We start from the raw sequence: 23762 nt of genomic DNA on the forward strand, positions 1-23762 counted from the left end.
GAAAATCCTTGTTCGCAAAGGTAGGTTGTTGCAAAAGGCAGCAACGTTTTGACGGCCTCCTCATGTGCAATTTTGAATGCCTTTGCAGCTGTTGACATCCACAAATATGACAGATCTGCTTTGTTTTCAAATGCAATATGTGCTTCCTTATTGCATCGAAGCTCAAGAAGTGCCTCTGCCAACCCTTGAGGCTCTTCTGGTACAACAGCAATTTCACATTTAAAGGGGTCTACAATCCAACTGACAGCATGTGAATCGGCCGCATTACAATTTATTTTTACCCCATTTGGGGTAATTTAGCCCTGTTCCCTGACCACTGATATAAAGGGACAGGCATTTCCGAGTGGACTTCTAATATGAAGGGGCAGAGTTATTCCTTCCAATACACAAATTTTCCTGAACTCTCCAAATATAAGATTTTTATGTGGCTACTCAGATGATACAATAGTGAATAGATTATTACTGTATTACATGAAGGATGATAAAAACCCATCCTCCTTCATCAGACGGAGTAGAACGAGACGTTGCATGCGATACTCACAGGCTTCCCGCAGCTTCTCCTTGTCATAGTGCAAAGCCTCGTAGTCGTGCATGGAAATGCGATTAACCCGTAGACGCAATCTGTCCGGGACCGGCTGCTGACTGAGCGCAAAACACACTTGTTAGACTATGCAGCGATTCCTTATCGTCTACAATCGGGTGAATATGGGTTATTGATTAGAAGGTCACAGACTGGGTACTCGGAGCAGCAGAAAGGTGGATCATTATTGGCACTTTATACGTTCTTTAGTGTAAGCTCAGTGGACTAATTTGTACTAGGGGGCGACAGGACACTTACTCGTTGAGCAGAGGGACAGACGTGCGCCTCTTTGTTTTCTGGATGAGGTTGGCCTGGTTGCGCAGACTGATCTTCACCACCGAGGGTCCGAGTTTGCAGGGCTCACCATCCACTTGCATGGGAATGGACTTGTATGTCCGTAACAGGACTTCACGGCACTGGTGCAGGCGCTCACCGTGCCCCCCAACCTGTAGGGCAGCCTGAGAACAGAGACATGAAAAACTAATATCAAAAGCCAGCGTGTGTGTGTCAACCCATGACCATATGAGGCCCTGCGAGGGAATGCAGATATCTGAATACATGGACACACCACCGGCTAGCAGGAACATGTATGACCAGTCAGTTAGTGGGTGCATGATTATAGTGCAAAGTCAGTAGGAGGATGTGTGTGTCCTTGGCACCACCAGAGCCATTTATCGGGTACATGCATTACCACGCATGACACTAGAGCCACTAGCAGATACATATATCTGAATGGCAGCACCAGAGTTAGTTAGTGGTTACGTGCATCAAATGAATGTGCTTCTAGGTCCTATATTAAGGGTAAAGATAGAATATAAACAGAAGGATATTTACCAATGATGCCATCGTGAAGCCAATCACTTCAATACATCCGTCATCGTGCCTCTGAGGTTCAAAGTCATGGTGCTCCCCGGGATTGCCCCACGGCATAGTGCCAGCGCAGTATCTGTAACCACAAACGGTTCACACTGTTAAAAGGAGATACTAATCTATGGGAGTGACCGTAGACATCCTTTCCTGTATTACAATGTAACAGCAACAAATAACAATATTAGGAATGGGTCACTCATCAAAAACATAACGGAGCACAGATACAGCGACAAGACTTGCAAAAACACAATAAGTCCTTAACTCTTTATATTGTCTGCAATAATAAACATAAAATACTGTATAATACAATCTCTATATATACGCACATGCTGGGAAATGTAGTTCAACTCAGACTATTATAAATGTGATTCAATAATTAACCTTTTCCCTGGACATTGCTATGGCCTTGAGCTAAGTGCAGGATCATCTGAGTCTGTGATTTGACGACTTCACAGCTAATCACCACCTACTCCTGCTTAACAGTGATGAGAAACATAGCTTCTCTGTCTTTGTCTAGACTGTGGGGAAGTGAATCATATAGAAGCATGTACTTTGCACTGTATAGTGACTACAAGAAAAGATATTGTACTGTATAGTGAAAACTAGAAGCTAGCCACCAGAAGTGGACCAAGTTTGACTAATAGCTGTTAGAAGTGGGCCTATTTTCTCTATTAGCCACCAAAAGCCGCCTTCAGTTTTTACAATGGCAATTTGCATATACTCCAGAATGTCATGAAGAGTGATCATATGAATTGCAATTAATTTCAAAGTCCCTCTTTGCCAGGACAATGAACTTTATCCCCAAAACAACATTTCCACTGCATTTCAGCCCTGCCACAAAAGGACCAGCTGACATCAGGTCAGTGATTCTCTCGTTAACACAGGTGAGAGTGCTGACAAGGCTGGAGATCACTCGGTCATGCTGATTGAGTTAAAATAGCAGGCTGGAAGCTTTAAAAGGAGGGTGGTGCTTGAAATCATTGTTCTTCCTCTGTTAACCATGGTGATCTGCAAGAAACACGTGCAGTCATCATTGCTTTGCACAAAAGGGCTTCACAGGCAAGGATATTGCTGCTAGTAAGATTGAACCTAAATCAACCATTTATTGGAACATCAAGAACTTCAAGGAGAGAGATTCAATAGTTGTGAAGAAGGCGCCCAAGATCGTTCAGCAAGCGCCAGAACTGTCTCCTAAAGTTGATTTAGCTGCGGGATCGGAGCACCACCAGTGTGGAGCTTGCTCAGGAATGGCAGCAGGCAGGTGTGAGTGGATCTGCACACACAGTGACGCAAAGACGTTGGAGGATGGCCTGGTGTCAATATGACAGCAAAGAAGCCACTTCTCTCCAGGAAAAACATTCGGACAGACTGATATTCTGAAGAAGGTACAGGGATTGGACTGCTGAGGACTGGGGTAAAGTCATTTTCCCATGATGAATCTCCTTTCAGATTGTTTGGGGCATCTGGAAAACGCTTGTCCGGAGAAGGAAAGGTGAGTGCTACAATCAGTACTGTGTCATGCCAACAGTAAAGCATTCTGGGACCATTCATGTGTGGGGTTGCTTCTCATCAAGGGAGTGGGCTCACTCACAATTTTGCCTAAGAACACAGCCATGAATAAAGAATGGTACCAAAACATCATCCAAGAGCAACTTCTCCCAACCATCCAAGAACAGTTGGTGACTCACAATTCCTTTTCCAGCATGATGGAGCACCTTGTCATAATGCAAAAGTGATAACTAAGAGGTTCAGGGATCAAAACATCAAAATGTTGGGTCCATGGCCAGGAAACTCCCCAGATCTTAATCCCATTGAAAACTTGTGGTCAATCCTCAAAGAGGCAGGTGGAGAAACAAAAACCCACAGATTCTGACAAACTCCAAGTACTGATTAGGCAAGAATGGGCGGCCATCAGTCAGTATGTGGCCCAGAAGTTGATTGACAACAAGCCAGGGAGGATTGCAGAGGTCTTCAAAATGAAGAGTCAACACTGTAAACATTGACTCTTTGCATGAACTTAATGTAATTGTCAATAAAAGCCTTTGACACTTATGAAATGCTTGTAATTTTACTTCAGTATAACATGGCAACATCTGACAAAAAGGGTCTTAAAAACACTGAAACAGCAAACTTTGTGAAAAGCAATACCTGTGCCATTCTCAAAACGTTTGGCTATAACTGTACTTTCTCTATTAGCCGCCACCAGAAGTGGACCTATTTTGTCTACTAGCCACCAGAAGTGGGCCTATTTTGTCTACTAGCCACCAGAAGTGGGCCGATTTTGTCTACTAGCCACCAGAAGTGGGCCTATTTTGTCTACTAGCCACCAGAAGTGGGCTTATTTTGTCTACTAGCCACCAGAAGTGGGCCTATTTTTGTTAGAGGAATGTTTATTCATAAATTATTCCGACAACTGCGGTTTAGAAGTTTAAGTTTAAAAAATAAATATGAAAAGAGATATAGAAGACAGAAAACTCAATTAAATTATGTGGCCACAGAAGGAACAGGGGAATAATTACTTACACGAGCTACCTAGTCTCCCTTACACTCACCTGAAAGAGATCAGTAAATTAAAAGCAACCTGTTAGTGAAGAAAATAACAAAGCAAGGCAATGGCAGCTGCATCATTACAAAAGGAAGTCACACTCTTACAAAAGGAATAATCACCTATGAATGGTACAAGATGAAGTGCAAAGAAGCTATCAACACCACCAATCAGGACGGACATAGGAACTGCATTCATGTGTGGCAGTGACATCGAGGACATAGGAACAATGAAGTAATAAGGAAGCTAGCTATGTAACAGCTTGCTAACAATATCAAGAACGATCAGAGCATCCAGAAGAGGATACTCACTAGCTGCCTGAAAGTAAAACAAAGAGATTAAATGTCCCAATCTGTTTCAGACCTGGGAACTCATCAAGTTACCAACAGGAAAGTACACAAATAGATGCAAATGGGTTTTTAAGAAAATGTACATCTATGAAGGCAAATGCTGATAGTTCCAAGGCAAGATTAGCTGCAAAGGGGATTGTGAAAAAGATCTGGTGAAGAATATGATGACATCCAGACAGCCTTCCCCAATAGTGACATTGAGGAGGGGTTGTACATGGCACAGTGTGAAGGGTATGCCAGAAAGGGAGAAGAGCAAGTTATAGAGATCGCTCTACGGGCTTAAACAAGCAGCTAGAACTCTAAGAAGGCTGCAAACGAAGAACCAGAGGAATACACGAAGAGTGGGGCCATTGTTGTATATGGCAACAACTACAAGTTCAGACATTGCAGCCACAATGGAAGCTGCAATATCGTAAACTGATTCAATACATCAATCTTCATCATCATCTATTTATATAGCGCCACTAATTCTGCAGCGCTGTACAGAAAACTCATTCACACCAGTCCCTGCCCCATTGGAGCTTACAGTCTAAATCCCCTAACATACACACAGACAGAGAGAGACTAAGGGCAATTTAGTAGCAGCCAATTAACCTTACCAGTATGTTTTAAGAATGTGGGAGGAAACCGGAACACCAGGAGGAAACCCACGCAAACACGGGGAGAACATACAAACTCTACACAGATAAGGCCATGGTCAGGAACTGAACTCATGACCACAGTGCTGTGAGGCAGAAGTGCTAACCACTAAGCCACCGTGTGAAGTGATAAGCAAAATATGACCTTATAGGCTAAGTGGATGCAAATGAAGCTGATGACTATGATCACAGTGGTTATTTGTTCACATTAGAGCAGGTCTGGTCAACCTGTGACTCTTCAGGTGTTGTGAAACTGTAAGTCCCAGAATGCCTTGCCAGTTATCATCTAGATATCCATTGACAAATCATGCTGGGGCTTGTAGTTTCACTACATCTGGAGAGCCTCAGGTTGGCCAGGCCTGCATTAGAGGACAGCCAAAACTCTCACTTCATCAAACAAAATACAAAGTCAGTTGTGTTATCATTTACAGATGCAGAACATATTTCAGCAGCTTATAGTAGCGAAGACGTGAATTATTTGTGTCGGCCGTTAGCGATCTCACAGAGCCAACAGCTCAACCAACGTTGATGTATGAAACCAACAAAGGGTTTATCACGCTTACAAATCGTGACAAAATCAAGGCTAATATAAGGCGTACTAATGCCAGACGCCCCCATCTGGTGGGACGTGATGCGATTGTGTTTATTGTAAGATTGACAAACAGATAGCACATGCTTTAACAAAACCACTACAAAGGCCAAAGCTTGAAGAACTCACATGATAAGTAGCGGTCAAATCGGGATGTTAGAATAATGTTTATTTATATGCGTATTGTAACAGCCAATGTACTTCATAGGGGGGTATTCAATTGTTCCTCCGGGCACCGCCGGAACCAGCGCGTTAAAACTATTACCGTTTATACGGTAATTACTCGCTCAATTTCAGCTCGCAGCTCACTGAGCAGCGAGCTGAAATTGAGCGAGTAAATTACAGTATGAACGGTAATTACACGCAATATTACCGTATAAACGGTAATAGTTTTAACGCGCTCGTTCCGGCGGCACCCGGAGGAACAATTGAATACCCCCCTATGTTTTTTATTGTTTAATAGTTCAAAGAAAAACATAGAAGGCAGAAAACTAGAAAGTGACTGTTGACAGAGATGTGTGTTGCTGCAGAGTAAGGCTGGGTACACACTACAAGGTTTTCACCTGATTATCGGGCCAATCACACAATAAACGACCGTTCGGCCCGATATCGCATTAGTGTGTACGCTCCAGCGATGAACGATTATCCAAAGCACAACGTATCGTTTGCTTTGATTTTGAAATCAAACTAAAAATGCCATTCAACGATGGAACAATGTTTTTCCAATCCTGCAGTGTGTAAGCGCTCAGGACCAGTAGTGTCCATAGATCTCTATGCAGTGTGCAAAGTCACAATCTTTTGAGCAGATGGTTATGACAGATGAAGAGCACAGATCTGAAGGTAAATCTTGTAAAACGTGTACACACATGAATCCGCATGCCGATCGGAACTTTCAGTCGTTGGTTCAATCGTTAACAATATCGCATTGGGAGAAATTTTCTGTAGTGTGTACCAAGACTAAGAAGCAGTTTGCATCCTTTGCTATTGAAGAAAAAACGCTGTAAACGCATCATTCATACTCTATGTGCAGAATTATCTGCTGCTAACAATCTTGTATACTGGACGCCCGAAAAAGAGACTATCGTATACGCTAGCCACCAAAGGGGTAAAAATCTGATCTGTGTTGCTTATTAGCCACCAGAACAACCCTGCTAAATACTTTCCGGACGCTGTTAGACATAATGCATTGGGCAACGTTGGCTGTGATAGGCTATCGTTCGTAATCTATGCAGCGCATGTATCCCTGGCACTTGTTCTAAATGTTGACAATCATGCGATTGGCCCACACTACTCACCGAGGGATGTTTAGAAACACCAAGCACTGTAACTTTAGCTCTTGAATTTTAGCCGTCAGGTCCGTGCCATCACACTGTAAAAATACACAAAAAAATGGTGCGATATATTCTAAGAAAACTAAATGAAAAAAAAGGTCAGCGCAATTTAGCTTGGACAAATAATGTGTTTTAAGATTTACTCAACAAATATTATGCTATAGGCCTGTTAGCACTGGACAAAACGGCTTTACTTTTTATTATAAATAACATTTCTTATGTAGTGTTTAAAGGTTCAATAAATACTCAGTCTTTTTTAATGTTGTGATCACCAACTATTTCTTAAAAATAAAAATGAATTTGTCCAAGTAGGCAGGTTATACATTTGTGCAGTTTCCTAAGGCAGTATTTGCATTCTCCCAGACTCATCCCAGTATTTAGGGAAGAAAAATAAACCAATATTAAGCAGAGTTTAATTTTGAGAATTGTGCAAGCACTCCCTCTGCTGGTCAGCTGCAGTATCAGCGCGTTCTCTAAAAGTACTCATACAACGCAAGCCTCTAATATACACAAATTTGCATTTAGACGTGCACGTCATAGATGGTGCCCTTTCTGTGCATGCCTCCCGCACTCTATTTGTATTTCTTGCACTCTCCTGCTAATTGCAGGAACAATGCAACAAGGAGAAGGGGACAGAAATATTTAATTTATGTGTTTAATAATTTACTTTAAACCTTTTTAGCTAAAATTGCAAGCCAGGCACAAAGCGTGCACTTAATCTCACAACTACTTCCCCACAGCAATTCTAGATTTGAGCCATTTTCACACAATATCTAAGAATTCAGGCCTTACTGAAAAACTTTACTACCCCTCAAAAAGGTGGGGAAGATCTCCAAATGTACTTTTTGTTCCTTGTGCACTGCACTTAGCATGTGCCTAGCTACTACATCCACAGACCTCCACAATCACTGTCCAGAATGTGTTTCACACAATGTAGGCTGATGAAATCAATGCGAGGTATGTAGAAGACCGCATTTGCATTAAAGCTACATACATGCAAGCCCAAAAACGGCTAAAAAATTACGTTCTAGGAGTAAATGTATCAAGCTGCGAGTTTCTGGCGGGTTTGAAAAGAGATGTTGCCTATAGCAACCAATCAGATTCTATCTATCGTTTATTTAGTACATTCTACAAAATGACAGCTAGAATCTGATTGGTTGCTATAGGCAACATCTCCAATTTTTTTAAACCTGCAGTTTGATAAAAAAAAATACCCACTAGTCTAACTGAGACCATCAGGGAACGTTGGGGACACCAATTCGCCTCCTATAATCACATTCGGCCAGCGGGCCTGTAGTTGGATGGCCCGAGCCTACATCTGAACACTTTAAGTGTACAAATGACAAAAACAGGAGCTATGACATCACAAATGTACAAATACAACACTCGACCACATAAAGTCTGCAACTAATGTTCAAATATTATATGAATATTAATGTTATATATGGAAGTCACCTTAATAACATTCACAAATGTGCAAGGCATTAAGAATCCTATCAGATATTAAACAAGAATGGCTGTGAGAGCAGGGAGCATTCTTCTACACAAACTATACTTTGTATGTACACCTACTGCACAGAGAGCATTTCAGGGAACTAGGTTTTACTTACCTACATACAGGAACATATATGTAGTACTATAAATCTCAAGTCTTGCTCAGTTATAGCAAATCATTGATGAATATTACAACATTATGTTAGCACTTAGAACATTCTATGCTGATTGCAAACCCAGTATTCTATGCACAGAACTGTGACAAAGCGTAAATATTTTGGCGGCTACTTACAACAACCCGGATGTGTTTGGCCAAATCCCGGGAACTGCCAGTCAAGAAGTCTGAGAACGCAGTCTGTGTGAGAAGAGGGGGTGAGTGGAAAGTGCTAGCGAGATCATGACAATTATGAACAACAGGACCAAGAACACTCACCCCAGCATAGAACATCTTATTGCGGAAACGGCTGTTGAATTTCTCTGGGTTGGCCTCTGAAAAATGCAGAGAAAGCCTAGTCAAAATGATACTTTGTTGAACCAAAAAATATAATATAATAGAATATATCTGTATCTATAATATATATGCCCACGTTTCAGATTAAAAAAAAAAAAGTTACTATACCAAAACTTACTTAGGCAATGAGAAATAAGTTATTTTCAAAAGTAATTTTCACCCCCAATCAGCTCTGACTATAACACTTATCTCAGCAGCAAAACGCCCCTAAATATGCATTATTTCAGACTGTGTGAATATTGACCAACTAATGCCAACTATCCCCCTACCACAATGTACAGTCCTGTTCTTCTACACACACAGTCAATCATTCTCCAGAGGTGTATGGTCCACACACTGTCACCCATCCCCGCTCCTATGGTCCACATACCATCAACCATTATCCTGGTGTCAACGCGTTGTCACCCAATCCCATTCCTGAGGTCTACACACTGTCACCCAATCCCATTCCTGAGGTCTACACACTGTCACCCAATCCCATTCCTGAGGTCTACACACTGTCACCCAATCCCATTCCTGAGGTCTACACACTGTCACCCAATCCCATTCCTGAGGTCTACACACTGTCACCCAATCCCATTCCTGAGGTCTACACACTGTCACCCAATCCCATTCCTGAGGTCTACACACTGTCACCCAATCCCATTCCTGAGGTCTACACACTGTCACCCAATCCCATTCCTGAGGTCTACACACTGTCACCCAATCCCATTCCTGAGGTCTACACACTGTACCCCAATCCCAATCCTGAGGTCTACACACTGTACCCCAATCCTGAGGTCTACACTGTCACCCAATCCTGAGGTCTACACTGTCACCCAATCCTGAGGTCTACACTGTCACCCAATCCTGAGGTCTACACTGTCACCCAATCCTGAGGTCTACACTGTCACCCAATCCTGAGGTCTACACTGTCACCCAATCCTGAGGTCTACACTGTCACCCAATCCTGAGGTCTACACTGTCACCCAATCCTGAGGTCTACACTGTCACCCAATCCTGAGGTCTACACACTGTCGCTCAATCCTATTCCAGAGGTCTACACACTGTCACCCAACCTTGGCTTATGTGTGTGGAGTTTGTATGTTCTCCCCGTGTTTGCGTGGGTTTCCTCCGGGTGTGTGTGTTAGGGAATTTAGACTGTAAGCCCCAATGGGGCAGGGACTGATGTGAGTTCTCTGTACAGCGCTGCGGAATTAGTGGCACTATATAAATAGCTGCGCTTCCTGCTACCAGTAACAACCATGCAATCACACATTACTTCTACAGACACATAGACACTGCGGTACCTCGGGACTCATGGAATTCCAGTGTGACTCGAGCGTCAAATCCCAGACTGAAATAATTATTGAACACATCCAGGGGCAGCTGTAGGAAGGGAGACAGATTAAAGCACCAGATGCTTGTCTTGCAAATACTTCATTCTTCAACTAATTTGCAACTTAAATAATCTGATTCATTTCATGTAATTAATATTCTTTCCATCTGTTTCCATCTTGTGCTAATTTTTTATAACCCTGTCTCTATTTTTAAGCAGACCTGTTGTATCAACATGATCCACTTACTTTATCTGTTGCCCCTTCTCCTCTATCCTCTTCAAAGGCTTCAAAGTTTCTCTCCACTTCCAGGTTCCACCGGTCCAACTGGACGACAACTCCCTCCTCCACATGACTTAGGATCTTTGAGAGAGGCTCATCTGTGTAACCCTAGGAAAACAGGAGGACAAGTGGGTGCATAAAGGGGAGTGGGTTACAGAGGAAGGAATACATATAGAGAATCACACACTCTTCAAGATCCCGCTAACATGTAAGACAGCAGCATTGTACGGGCACACAGTAGAACGCGCTCTCATATGGCTCATTCGTGCACACAGTAGAACGCGCTCTCATATGGCTCATTCGTGCACACAGTAGAACGCGCTCTCATATGGCTCATTCGTGCACACAGTAGATCGTGCTCTCATATGGCTCATTCGTGCACACAGTAGAACGCGCTCTCATATGGCTCATTCGTGCACGCAGTAGAACGCGCTCTCATATGGCTCATTCGTGCACGCAGTAGAACGCGCTCTCCTATGGCTCATTCGTGCACACAGTAGAACGCGCTCTCCTATGGCTCATTCGTGCACACAGTAGAACGCGCTCTCCTATGGCTCATTTGTGCACACAGTAGAACGCGCTCTTATATGGCTCATTCGTGCACACAGTAGAACGTGCTCTCATATGGCTCATTTGTGCACAGTAGAATGTGCACTCACGGCTCACTCTGACACACAGTAAAATGCTCTCTCATAGCTTATTCTGACACACAATAGTGAGGGGCAAGAGGGCAAAAGTACCAAGGGCTTATTCTGTCTTATTGGAACATACAAGAATGATAACTCACCCCACCCCAATTGAGGGTTCTTGCGAGGTCATTTCCTGTGCCAAGTGGGAGGATGGCCACAGGCGGAGGCGGGAAAAGGCGCAGTTGATCCAATACAGAAAGGATCCAGCCGGCCTGTGGCAAAAGAACATTTTTAATTCTGAAATATGTAGACCAAAATAAAACCACAGCTATTGAAATAAAAATGCTTTGAGCCACAGAAAAACTAGGTGACCTTACACAAAAACAACGTATGTATTGAAGACAATATAATCTAAGCAACTATTTTCTGCAGTGTATCCAGCAGGTAACACTTGTTCGCGTTGCACAGCGTTTTTTTTCTAAGCTGTCCAAAAGTGCTGTGTATATAATGTGCCACCTTCATCTCTCTGGAGATACTTCAACAACCCTCATGTTGATTTACAAGCTGTGGCGTCAGCAGAACATGAATGACCAATCTCTGCTCTTCGGGCAATGATACAGATAGACACTAGTTGGCAGAGTAAACTGGTATTCATAGAATGTTGAACAACATAGACTGGCCGTCCCTAGAATGAACGGTAAAGAGTAGAGATCCTGCTATGGCATTAGACGCTGACTGGGAGAAATATAAAAGCCAAGAACACTATGTTAATGCAGCAGGAAGTGTTCGTTCCATGGAAGTAGTAAATGTCCCGCTGCAGTAGTGTATTTTCTCTGGTTCATCAGAAGTCTAAAAATATCGGTTAGAATCACACAGACATATCTAGAGAAAAGAAAACAGGACAGAGGGCGCAGGACAGAGGGCGCAGGACAGAGGGCGCAGGACAGAGGGCGCAGGACAGAGGGCGCAGGACAGAGGGCGCAGGACAGAGGGCGCAGGACAGAGGGCGCCTGAACAGCGCTCAGAAACAACACAGAAAGACCTGAGACACACAAGACTCACAGTGCCATCACCTCCGCACGCTAAGATACGCAATGAAGGAACCTTCCGATACATCTCTAACCTGCCAGAAAGACACAAGAGATATTAACATGTGTTATCAGAGTAGGGGGCACGCAATCACTGCATGTCCCAGACAAGACAAGAACATCAATATGCAGAGCATGCACACCACAAACACACACTACAAACAATATAATCCTACAATAAAATGCATCGGTGTTTAGCTTTTGTTCTTTTTAATAACTGTATGCACTGAGTTTTGGTTTGCCATATCACTACTTTTCTTGTCTCTCTTGTTATGTCTGTTAAAGAAGGGTACCATTGCCCACTGTAATCCTATTTCAACCAAATCAGTCTGTGTGTATCCACTTTGCTCATATATAGGGAAGTGCATTGGCTCATCTCTTACATAGAACTGGACTGTGAAGCCCTCACTGGACTCCTGCTTAAAGCACAAGTAATCCCATGTAGACTTATTTATTTTGAAATGAAATGTGAAACATGGTTAACAGGAGGAATAGAAAACCAGCATACTGGACAATAAGCGGACATGAAGAATACTCACGCTTCCTTTGGACCACCTTGACTAAGATCAAACACCTGCCGTGGATTCAGATACCACATGAAGGACTGAAGGATCTTCACCCCCTGTGTGTGACAGACACCATACTCATCATCAGACCATGGAGAGAAAGTGTGAGCTCAACCCACACGTACAACATGCAACAGTCACTAAGCTCTGAATACTAGAACATACATTTGGGGGTAAATGTATCAAGTTGAGAGTTTCCAGTGGGCTTGAAAAGATGTTGCCTATAGCAACCAATCAGATTCTAGTTATTTTGTAAAATGTTCTAAATTAACTAGAATATGATTGGTTGCTATAGGCAATATCTCAACTTTTCAAACCCGCAGGAAACTCTCAGTTTCATACATTACCCCCTGGAGAGAGCTACACAAACACTGATCTTTTCTGGAGCTTGAAGAGGTCGGATAATATTGGCGAATTAACTCAGGGTTAAACTGTCTTTCAGTTTTCTTAAACTCCTAAGAAATTAGGGGGAGAGTGGGGGAGTGGTGATATAATATAGGAAAGAGAAGGAGAGGGACAGAAAGGATTATACAACACAAATATGTAACACTGTAAAGAAAGAGAGAAACAAGGTACCATTAAACACTGATAAGGATAATATGCATCTAGATAAACACAGTGGGGAGGAGAGAAAATAAAAAGTATTTGGTATAACAATAAAAGTAGTAGGCAAGGAAAAGGGAAAAAGCAAGACCAGGACCAACCTAGTAGAGTATCATGCTCTCATAACTTCTTGTCTTGATTATTGAAACTCTTTACTAAATGCTGCTACTATAGAGATTTCTTAAGCTCATTGCTTCACCAATAAGGATACCCTCTGCTAGGCGTTGCCATCGCTGCCAGATTTCAATTAAAAATTTAGAATGCCTCTTTCTTCTTGTTTCCTGGACTCGTGCCTCTCACCATCTCTTATCACATATTCCTGCCTATAAGACCATGTGTTTTTTGCAGTGCTCTCCTCAGTCTACCTCCCCTCTGCTTTTTTAAGCGGTGCCTTCAAACAGGTCTTTTCATGGAAGCTGACCACATTCCCAAACTAGTAACACCTGCACCATTATGCTCCGTTCTATCGTCCTTATCTTACATATCTGCCAATACAACTATATTTCTGTGCTCAGCTGCCGACCCCTTGTTACTTCTTACACATGGAGCCCTCATTCTGTCTGATTATATCCGTTGTACAGATCATGCAGAACACATTTGTGCTTTGTGAATGGAATAAGAAGAACAGTCAAGGGAATCGGGAATGGAACTGCAGCACAAGAGGGAACAGAGGCAAGAACGCGAAAGGAGAAAAAGTGGAAACAAGTATAGAAGTGATGTTGTAACAGACAATAGAAGTACAGGAAGGAGATAATAAACGCGGTATGTGGAAATTTTAAAGCTGTAAAGACAGGAATGTCAAGGTAAGGTGTATAGCGTGAAATGAGGATCCTCACTTGATTTCCTCCACTTTTGGGGTTAACAAATACAAGTACGGGTTTCATAAGCGGGCACGGAGCAGGTCTGATAATGAACGGTCGTATCCTGGGCTCCTGAAAAAAAACAAAAAACACATTAAATGCAGGACCAGCGCACACGTCACACACGCCCCAGTAAACACCCAGGTCTTCTTCTCACACCCACCTCAGCTCCCTTCTTGCTGGGCTTCCTCTTAAAGGACGGCCTCTTCTTCTTTTTGCTGGACTTGATTGAACTCTGCCGGAATTTGGAGATCAATGTAAGAAGAGGAGACAGGGAAGAAGGGACAGATCAGGACGTTACGGGGTCACCCACCTGGGGCCGGCGCACTCGGATTATCCACGTAGGCGGCATTATGACAGCAGCGTGAGCCCCTAAAGAACAGGGCTCTTCTATGTGGTGCAACATGAAACACGATACTTTGTTGTGGTACTGAGGAGAAAGAGGATCAGGTGAAGATAACTGAACTGGATGTATGATAGAGAATGATGAGCAGGCTATAAATTAAAGGGATTAGAGAAGATATTGACTGCACCAAGTGTACCATTAAACCTCCTCCAATTATATGGATCCCTCTTTCACCAACCCGGTGTAAATATCTAATAAAGAGGGGTGCACCCGATCACAAAGTTTAGTAACCTTGATTATCAGAGAAAAGAAAAAAAGAAATTACCTTAAGGGGCACTCATTAATGGATGTAAACATTTATTATACATATGTTTACATATACATACACACACACATGTATGTGTATATATATATATATATATATATATATATATATATATATATATATATACACATACACATATACATATACATACACACACATACATCTTGCCTCGTCAAAGCTACTAGCGAAACGCGCGTCGGCGGACACCGCGCTCGCTACTCACTATACTCTTCAAACATTGAATTTATTTCTACACCTTCTAGTATTTAGATAGAAACCAATCTAGATGCAGTCAGTAGATAGCTGTACCCACGATCTATGGGGTTCAACCAGTGCCGCAATAGATAGCGAGACCTTAGTACCGCAGTGGATGAATGAATTGTGTCCCAATTAATCCAACACAGATCGCCCACATTTGAGGGACAACAAGTCTAAAGGGGGTATTCAATTGTTCCTCCGGGCGCCGCCGGAACGAGCGCGTTAAAATTATTACCGTTTATACGGTAATATTGCGCGTAATTACCGTTCATACGGTAATCTACTCGCTCAATTTCAGCTCGCTGCTCAGGGAGCTGCGAGCTGAAATTGAGCGAGTAATTACTGTATAAACGGTAATAGTTTTAACGCGCTCGTTCCGGCAGCGCCCGGAGGAACAATTGAATACCCCCCTAAGGGTTCCATAAGGCAATTATATAGAATATATAGAACTCAACCTTATGCATTCTTATGAATACTGAATGGGCTTACAAAATGCTGGCCACCATTCTATCTACTTGACAGGTATAGTTTACAACCAAAAATGGATAGAACTTTAACAAAGTTTTAGAATTCTGTGTTTAGTTCCACTTTAAGCTTTAGGGGAAGACGGGAAAGAAAGGTGACGGAATTAACAGACAAACAGCACAACTCACTGCCAGTTTGCACCACGAACAGCTGATCGCAACAATCTCTTTGCTGTGAAAGGCAAACTTTTGCTGGAACCCCTAATAAGAAAGAAGAAATAACCTATTAAAAATAATGCAGAGATCCTGCAAACAAATCAAGAAATTCACAAAGTACTCTGAAATATAAGTTTCACAAAGACTTGCAGTACACAAGGAATAGAACAATATACTGAGATCACTTAACTGCTGGGATGACATTTCCTCATGCAAAATGGGCTATAGTTCCTGACTTTATATATTACACATTGATATTTATATTATGTATATATTACAAGGGTGTTCCGCATTTTCTTTATGATTATCTTAACGTGCATCTAGTCATTAAATAAAAAAGTCACCTTGTGTAAAATTAGCTGTTTGGGGAATGCAGAAATAGATCAGCAAACATTTCAGGAATTCAAGACATTGGGACACAGGAATTTGGTCAAAAGGGATTTTTTTTTTTTTTTTTAACTTATTTCCTGAAGGGGGTCGGAGCCTACCATACTAAAATACCTGATAACAGAAGACAATACCTTACAAAAGATACATAACAATTGTACATGCCGTGCTAAACAACCTCAAGGGCCTCTGAACCTAAAACACAAAAGTGGCTTAACATAAAAGAACTACAATAACATTGCAAGATATATATGTTAAAGTTCCAGGGACTTTGAGGACTGAATATATACAATATAAAATGTGATCATGGGGGAGGTAATCCCATTGAAAGACTGGCTTGAGTGTGGCCACTTTTTGTAGAAAATGGCTAAACATAGATAGAACACTAGCACCACTCAATGACATGTTTTAAATGTAAGTGCAACGTTAAACATCTCCAGTTCTGACAAGTCATACATACATTCATTCAGGAATGTTATTTGGAGCACTTTGATATAATAAAATTTATATTTTAGGCGTCACTTTCATTTAACTCCTATCAGGTATCGGAATGTTTACATAGATATTTGTGAATGTTACATGATGCTGTTTTATATTTGATCAAATGGCCATTTAACAGTACAAATATGCCACTTCTTTGCTCCAATTTATAAGATGCTAGACCGGGGGAGAGGCTGGCTCATAGCCAGTCAGGCAAAATATAGTCAGAGCTTTTTAGCAGGAGATGCCATGCTGTTCTGCAAATAAACACCAGGAACAAAACTGAAGAAATCTCCTAAAACAGATGTAAAGGGGGCTACACAAGTAGATATCGGCACATTCGTCCAAAAACCACGAAAGAGGTGTGTGATCCTAATAGCGGCCAAGAGGTAAATCCAGCTCTCCTTTGTCCCCAGCATGCATGGATTTGCTTTTCCCCTGCAGATCCCCAACACAGTTCTGATAACCCCTCTGGGGGGGTCAGGGCCTCTGCCAACCTGAATAACGTGCTCACATTTTTAGCAGCAACAACTTACTATCTGACCATCCGTTTGGATTTCTATGTGTTGGGAGACCTTTCCAATGTATAATTCCATAAAGAGAAGATAATTGCTGGTCTACATGAGTACAAGTCCGTATACTGACTTTTTTCTTTCAAACCACTGAGAAGGCTGTACTACTACAAACCCTGGTTATCTAAACTGTGCCTTTGCTAACTCTTGCCCTCCTCAGACTGCCATGCTGCTGATTAACCTATTCCATTGTGGAGTCAGGGATTGTTTGCACTACGTGTTAAGTAGACACCTAAGCAGACATATCTGCTCTTCTCAGTTTGGGTGCATCAAGTCCATTGCGTCCGCTGCTTCTCATCGGACAGATATCCTTTAAAACGGCCCACTTATGAGGACTTCCTTCATTTATAGACATACTCCTTCTAGCTCAAGATTCAGTTCTTCTTACTTGTTTAACATTTGAAGCCGGGTGTATGGGCAGCACGGTGGCTCAGTAGTTAGCACTTCTGCCTCACAGCTCTGGGGTCATGAGTTCAATTCCCGATCATGACCTTATCTGTGAGGAGTTTGTATGTTCTCCCCGTGTTTGCGTGAGTTTCCTCCGGGTGCTCCGGTTTCCTCCCACACTCCAAAAACATACTAGGAGGTTAATTGGCTGCTAACAAATTGACTCTAGTCTGTGTGTGTGTTAGGAAATTTAGACTGTAAGCTCCAATGGGGCAGGGACTGATGTGAGCGAGTTCTCTGTACAGCGCTTCGGAAATAGTGGCGCTATATAAATAAATGGTGATGGTGATAGTGTGCATTAAGAATGGGGGAGGGGGGTTGGTGGTAGTAAATTATACTATCGTCCAGCTCTAAATGTGTTCTCGGCCATCAATCTGTTGGCGCCCTAGACCCCATATCTCCCTACACTGCACCCAACTATACATAAGCTGTGTGGCAGCAGTGCTTACCATGTATTTACTAAAGTATGTTCTGTTATAGCATTGATAAAACGTCTACCTACATACAGATGGACTACATACCTCCTCTCTATTTACAAGGGGTCTCCTTGTCTCTCTGTGCACTCTCTATCACATCTCATACTTCACACAGTATGGTTGGGCTCCCTTGTGAATAATCTGATTTCTCCCTCTAAAACATTACACATATAGGGCTTTGTTTTAGTATTAGGAGAAAATCCAATGTACAATTTTGCGCCCTGGCTAAGCTGCAGAGGGACAAATTTAAAACGAGAGGACAGATTTAGACAGATAAAAATAAAGCTGCCTGGTATTTGTGTGCTACATGCAAAAGCAGCCAGTATTTTTCCTGCCATGCAAAGAAGAATTGCATTTGCATCACAACATAGTTTGTCCAGGTGTATTTTGGAGTCCGAAATTCCATCAGACATTTTTAAACTTTTTATGCCTAAATTATACGCAGATTTTGCCGAAGATCTAATCTGATCTGAATAGATGGAATAGCTCTCACTTTATGTGGTTTGGAGAGATAAACATACTAAAGATGGTTGTCCTTAGATTACTTTATGCTTTTTACCTATACAGCATGTACAAATCATGTTTTAAATAATTATGGATCGCTGCACCCAGGTTTGTTAGTGGAACTGGAAACAAATCTTGTATCACGGATGTGACATGTGAAACAAAAGACATCTGATGATGGTGGCCTGAATGACTTAAATTACAAGCGGGATGTTCTGACTAGACCGATTCTGGAAATAACCCCTGGATTACCCATGCATTTTACTCTTAATCTTGGCTTTCTTAATTTAGATCTCCAGGATTCTATAGACCATGACTCAAGTTTAATTTTTAGTAAGTTCCCTGCTATCAGTTTGGGACCATTTACTTAGAAAAATCTCACCCTATGTTGGCCGCTTCAACCCGATTTTTGATAATCCTAGTTTTTCCCGAGGGGTGCGGATTAATAAATTCTTAGGGGCATATTCAATTCCGATCCGATCCAATTCCGCAGTAACGCGCGTTACCGCGGAAAATGCGCAGTACTGCCGGTAATACGGTACCGCAATAACGCGGATTTTCGTACGCAGCCCTATCGAACGAAAATCCACGTTATTGCGGTACTGCGGATTAGGTGCCCCTTAGTGTGGACTTCTGCCAAGGTGGTCTAAATCAGACACACCCTTGGCCCTAGAGCAGTATTGGCTAACCTGTGACACACCAGCAATAAGCTGCTATATATTGGCAAAGCATGCTGGGACTTGTAGTTTCACAACACTTGGGAGTGTAACAGGTTAGCAAACACTGCCCTAGAGGCTCCCTCCATCTGCTATCCCCTGGGAGATTCCATGTCCCATTGGTGGGCTGGTGCTTCAGTCATTATGCCTCTATCAGACTTGGAGATCAATTGTTGGCAGACATCTAGGCCTTTAAAAAACAGTTTTTGCATTGTACAATATTATGCTTGAAGAAATGTTGGTGCTCCAGCCAATGTTTCTTAATGGGAAAAGCTGAGAATAGAGTTTTAGATTTGCGCACACACTGTCAATTGCCTGCAAAACGCAGGAAAATATTGTACGGTTTTGACCTGCAGTTACCATCGCCCATCTTCGCCGGCTACTATATGTCCCAGTACCCCAACTAATTATCATAGGTGCAAAAAATATAAAGGTTCTATAACCCAAATAAGGTGAGGGAGCCAACCTAGCCAATCAGTTGGGGCTTTTACCTCTCACCATTTCTGTTCTGCGGTCGTTCCATCTTTGGTGGAATAGGCAAAGAAAGGATGAGGGCAGCACGGTGGCTCAGTGGTTAGCACGTCTGCCTCACAGCACTGGGGTCATGAGTTCAATTCCCGACCATGGCCTTATCTGTGCAGAGTTTGTATGTTCTCCCCGTGTTTGCGTGGGTTTCCTCCGGGTGCTCCGGTTTCCTGCCACACTCCAAAAACATACTGGTAGGTTAATTGGCTGCTATCAAATTGACCCTAGTCTGTGTCTGTCTGTGTGTGTTAGGGAATTTAGACTGTAAGCTCCAATGGGGCAGGGACTGATGTGAGCGAGTTCTCTGTACAGCGCTGCGGAATCAGTGGCGCTATATAAATAAATGATGATGATCGCATATGAGAATGGAGGAGTTTACAACCATGGCAGACTCATTGCTGTCCTAAATCACTAGCTGCGTAGTCAAATTGCTTTTAAGGATTCCAGTAATTAGCCATTGCCTCCAGCGACAACTTGCTGTATGGCGGTCAGGGCTTTAAATCCCAGACGCCCTCTCTTCCCTCTCCCGGTTTCCTCTTGTCTCTTCCACTTTGCTTCTTTCTCCCACCTTTATGATAAGAAGGTGCTAAGCTGTATCCTGCCTGTATATACATTATTGTGTGGTTTGGATGTTCCTGGTGCATTGCTGGCATTCGTTATATGTCCTGATTTTGTTGATATGTAAAAGATTTAATAAAAATGTAGTCTAGCACCTTTGTTATGCAAACGATCATATTTGACTTCTCACCCGTCAGTGAGTGAACACGAACATAATGCCCCTTATAGGAGGAAGCGGGGAGACAAAATATCACACCGGATCCCTATTAACCCCTTCTGTGCAAACCAGGAAACAAGTCAGATGTCGCTTTCTTCAGTCACTTGTACTATGCACCATTAACTTCCTTAATTGGCCGAAAACTCCATCGCTGGATTAATCTGCTGCAGATATTTGGATTCTCCATATTCCACTATCAACATTAATATTTAATAAAATTGTTTTAGATGAACAATTGAAGTGTAAAGAGATTAGACAATGCTGTTAAACAGTTTGTCAATCAGGACGACTATTCTTTAGCCACAGACATCAAGTTATAACAGAAAATAGTGTGTGTGTGTGTGTTGGGGAATTTAGACTGTAAGCTCCAATGGGGCAGGGACTGATGTGAGTGAGTTTTCTGTACAGCGCTGCGGAATTAGTGGCGCTATATAAATAGCTTATGATGATAATAACTGATCTGCCTGACTGTCAGAGAAAAAAAACCATTAGCAAGGTTTCAGTATAGAAGCCAGCAGCGTGTCTGTTGCTGGAGGCCGGAGTCGTCACGTTTCTAATGACGCTAGCGGAAGCCGTGTCCTCTTAAAACGAGTGCCTTAAGTAATTATCTAAATATCCTGTCCTACCGGCAGTCTTGAGTGACAGCGCTAGAGAAGACTAAGCTCATCAATTGCTCCCCGAGGCTAAGATATGACAACACAGCTGTTACAATAAAAACAATTGGACACCTCTGGCTTAGAGTCACCTTCCACGCTAAGGACATATTTGGTGCAGTCTCTTACCTTCCCACACTGGCGGCATTTCCCTGCCTGGCGTCTCCGGTGAACCCAATGATGGCGAACAATGACTGGCTACGAGAGAGACACAATGTTTGTTAGGAAAATATATAAATACACAAAAAACACACAGACTGCATCTAATTTTTGTATACCGATAGCTTGAAAATGTAAGACATTATATGGTAAGTGTATCTATAACACAGGGCACAGTGTTCATGTTAAAAGGGCCTTTCCAAGTTTAGATTGCTTTAATGTACTGACTTTTACATGCTGCAACTTTGACTTTCTTTTTGCCTTCCTTATGTGTTTTTACGACACTTTTGTTGTCTGCGGTTTTGATTGCATCATATCCCTGAGCAAAGAACGTAAACGCCTTTGTCTTATGATATAAATACATGGCTAAAAAAACATTGGAAGTTAAAGCAATGTGGTTAAAGTTGTAAGAACTAAACCGTCCCCTAGTAATTTTTCTCCCTGTGCGGCAATGATGCGCTACTGCGTTGCTATGTAGCCCTTCTGGTGGGTCGTTAAGAATGTTATCAATGAGATATTACTCTGATGGTTTTCAGTATGCCGATCTATACATTGTCACTTTTCTCCTGGTCTCTATTCTGCTTATGTCTTTTGTTTCGCTAGTTAGTCTGTTTATGTCTTTTGTAGGTGTTGAAAAACTCAACAAAAGTACTTTATTAAAAAAATTAAAAAAAATGTTGTAAGAGGGCGATCACAAGAAAACAAACACAGTGACCCAAAGATAGACAACCCCTTAAATACTGTTAATTTTGTAAAGAAAATTTGGAACAAGAGAGAAAGGGATAAATTAGTACTTCCCCTACCTCCCGTATATTGCGAGAGCCGGACTCGCGGAATGACGGTTTGCAACGGAAATTTATCTGAAAAGCAAGTACAAACCGGGTAACAGAATAAGAAAGGTTTGGATAACAAGATTGCTAGGATTAGACAGGTAAAGAATGAACCGCTTACCTTCTCCAGCTGCTCGATACACGGTGTGTGAACCACTATTTTACAGGCTGCACACTTTCGTCGTGATGCTGACTTTTGCTGTTGAGAATAAAAAGGGTAAATTTATGAAAACAGCATAAAAAATAAAACAAACATAAAACCAAAAACAAAACTGTTGTTGGACTAACAAAAAAAATAAATATCCCCCCCCCCCCCCAGAAAACAGTGATTTCATACAAAGAATGAAAGTACCAAGTCTACACATGTACCTGCATCCTACACACAATAGAGGCGGCCATCTTTATCCTGTACCAACATGTATGAGAAAGCAGCCTCCGTTCACTAGGAACCTCTGACCTCACTGAGGCACAAAGGCAACAAGTACATTTTAATAGTAAAGATTTGGGGGTAACATTCCAACACTGCCGACGGCCTCACCCACGCAACTCAAGAGAACTGAGAACTCAACAGTGATCAGAGATCCTGTGTGAGGAGAGTTATAATGCAATTGCATAGAAAACCGCAATAAAACCCGTCTAACAAGGAAAGTAGTTCTTTCCTGCAATAACCAAATTTAAGACAAGATAAATATATGTATGATGGCAAAATAAATGTCCTGTTCTTCGTCACTGCTGTTTAATTCCAAGCATAAATTGGGTTGGATATTCTTCTGTGTGTTATCTCTCAGATAGGCACATAATACATAGTATAATTGGAGGAGAAAGCTTTCTGCTTGCAGGGAGAGATAGCTATGTACTCACTGGGTAAAACTGGGCACCTATAAGACGCTCCCTGCTCCAGCTTTACCCAGTGTGCCGGACGTCTTAAAGACTTTATAAGAATCATTACCCAGAAGCGACATATTACCTGCAATTTTTTCTCTATGACACACCGAAGTACTAGTATTATATTAAATACGGCCTCAGGCAAGACATTATCCGTGTGCAGTATCCATCATCTTCATCTTCAGTTATTTATATAGCGCCACTAATTACACAGCGCTGTACAGAGAACTAACTTACATCAGTCCCTGCCCCATTGGAGCTTAGTGTCTAAATTCCCTAACACACACACAGACAGACAGACAGACAGAGAGAGAGAAGCTAAGAAACGAAGGTCAATTTTGATAGCAGCCAATTAATCAGTATGTTTTTGGATTATGGGAGGAAACCAGAGCACCTGGAGGAAACCCACGCAAACTCGGGGAGAACATACAAACTCCACACAGATAAGGCCATGGTCGGGAATCAAACCCATGACCCCAGTGAGGCAGAAGT

General features: G+C 42.2%; 1 protein-coding gene across 5 annotated transcripts in view; it reads right to left on the minus strand.

The window, feature by feature from the left end:
• The window catches only part of DGKZ (diacylglycerol kinase zeta), a 111690-nt gene that overhangs the window by 20556 nt on the left and 67372 nt on the right, over positions 1-23762 (minus strand). For all 5 annotated transcript variants that reach the window (XM_075188213.1, XM_075188215.1, XM_075188214.1 and 2 more), the window contains 18 exons: positions 22507-22584; positions 22359-22415; positions 21526-21594; positions 15835-15906; positions 14566-14682; positions 14416-14487; positions 14229-14324; positions 12763-12845; positions 12198-12258; positions 11294-11407; positions 10474-10614; positions 10198-10276; positions 8831-8886; positions 8690-8752; positions 6868-6941; positions 1415-1526; positions 839-1038; positions 542-642 (listed from right to left, as the gene is read on the minus strand). In XM_075188213.1, coding sequence (XP_075044314.1) covers positions 542-642; positions 839-1038; positions 1415-1526; positions 6868-6941; positions 8690-8752; positions 8831-8886; positions 10198-10276; positions 10474-10614; positions 11294-11407; positions 12198-12258; positions 12763-12845; positions 14229-14324; positions 14416-14487; positions 14566-14682; positions 15835-15906; positions 21526-21594; positions 22359-22415; positions 22507-22584 — 1645 coding nt within the window. The remainder of the gene's footprint in view (positions 1-541; positions 643-838; positions 1039-1414; positions 1527-6867; positions 6942-8689; positions 8753-8830; positions 8887-10197; positions 10277-10473; positions 10615-11293; positions 11408-12197; positions 12259-12762; positions 12846-14228; positions 14325-14415; positions 14488-14565; positions 14683-15834; positions 15907-21525; positions 21595-22358; positions 22416-22506; positions 22585-23762) is intronic.

This window comes from Mixophyes fleayi, chromosome 10, assembly GCF_038048845.1.
Source record: "Mixophyes fleayi isolate aMixFle1 chromosome 10, aMixFle1.hap1, whole genome shotgun sequence".
In the NCBI taxonomy this organism is placed as follows: domain Eukaryota; kingdom Metazoa; phylum Chordata; class Amphibia; order Anura; family Limnodynastidae; genus Mixophyes; species Mixophyes fleayi.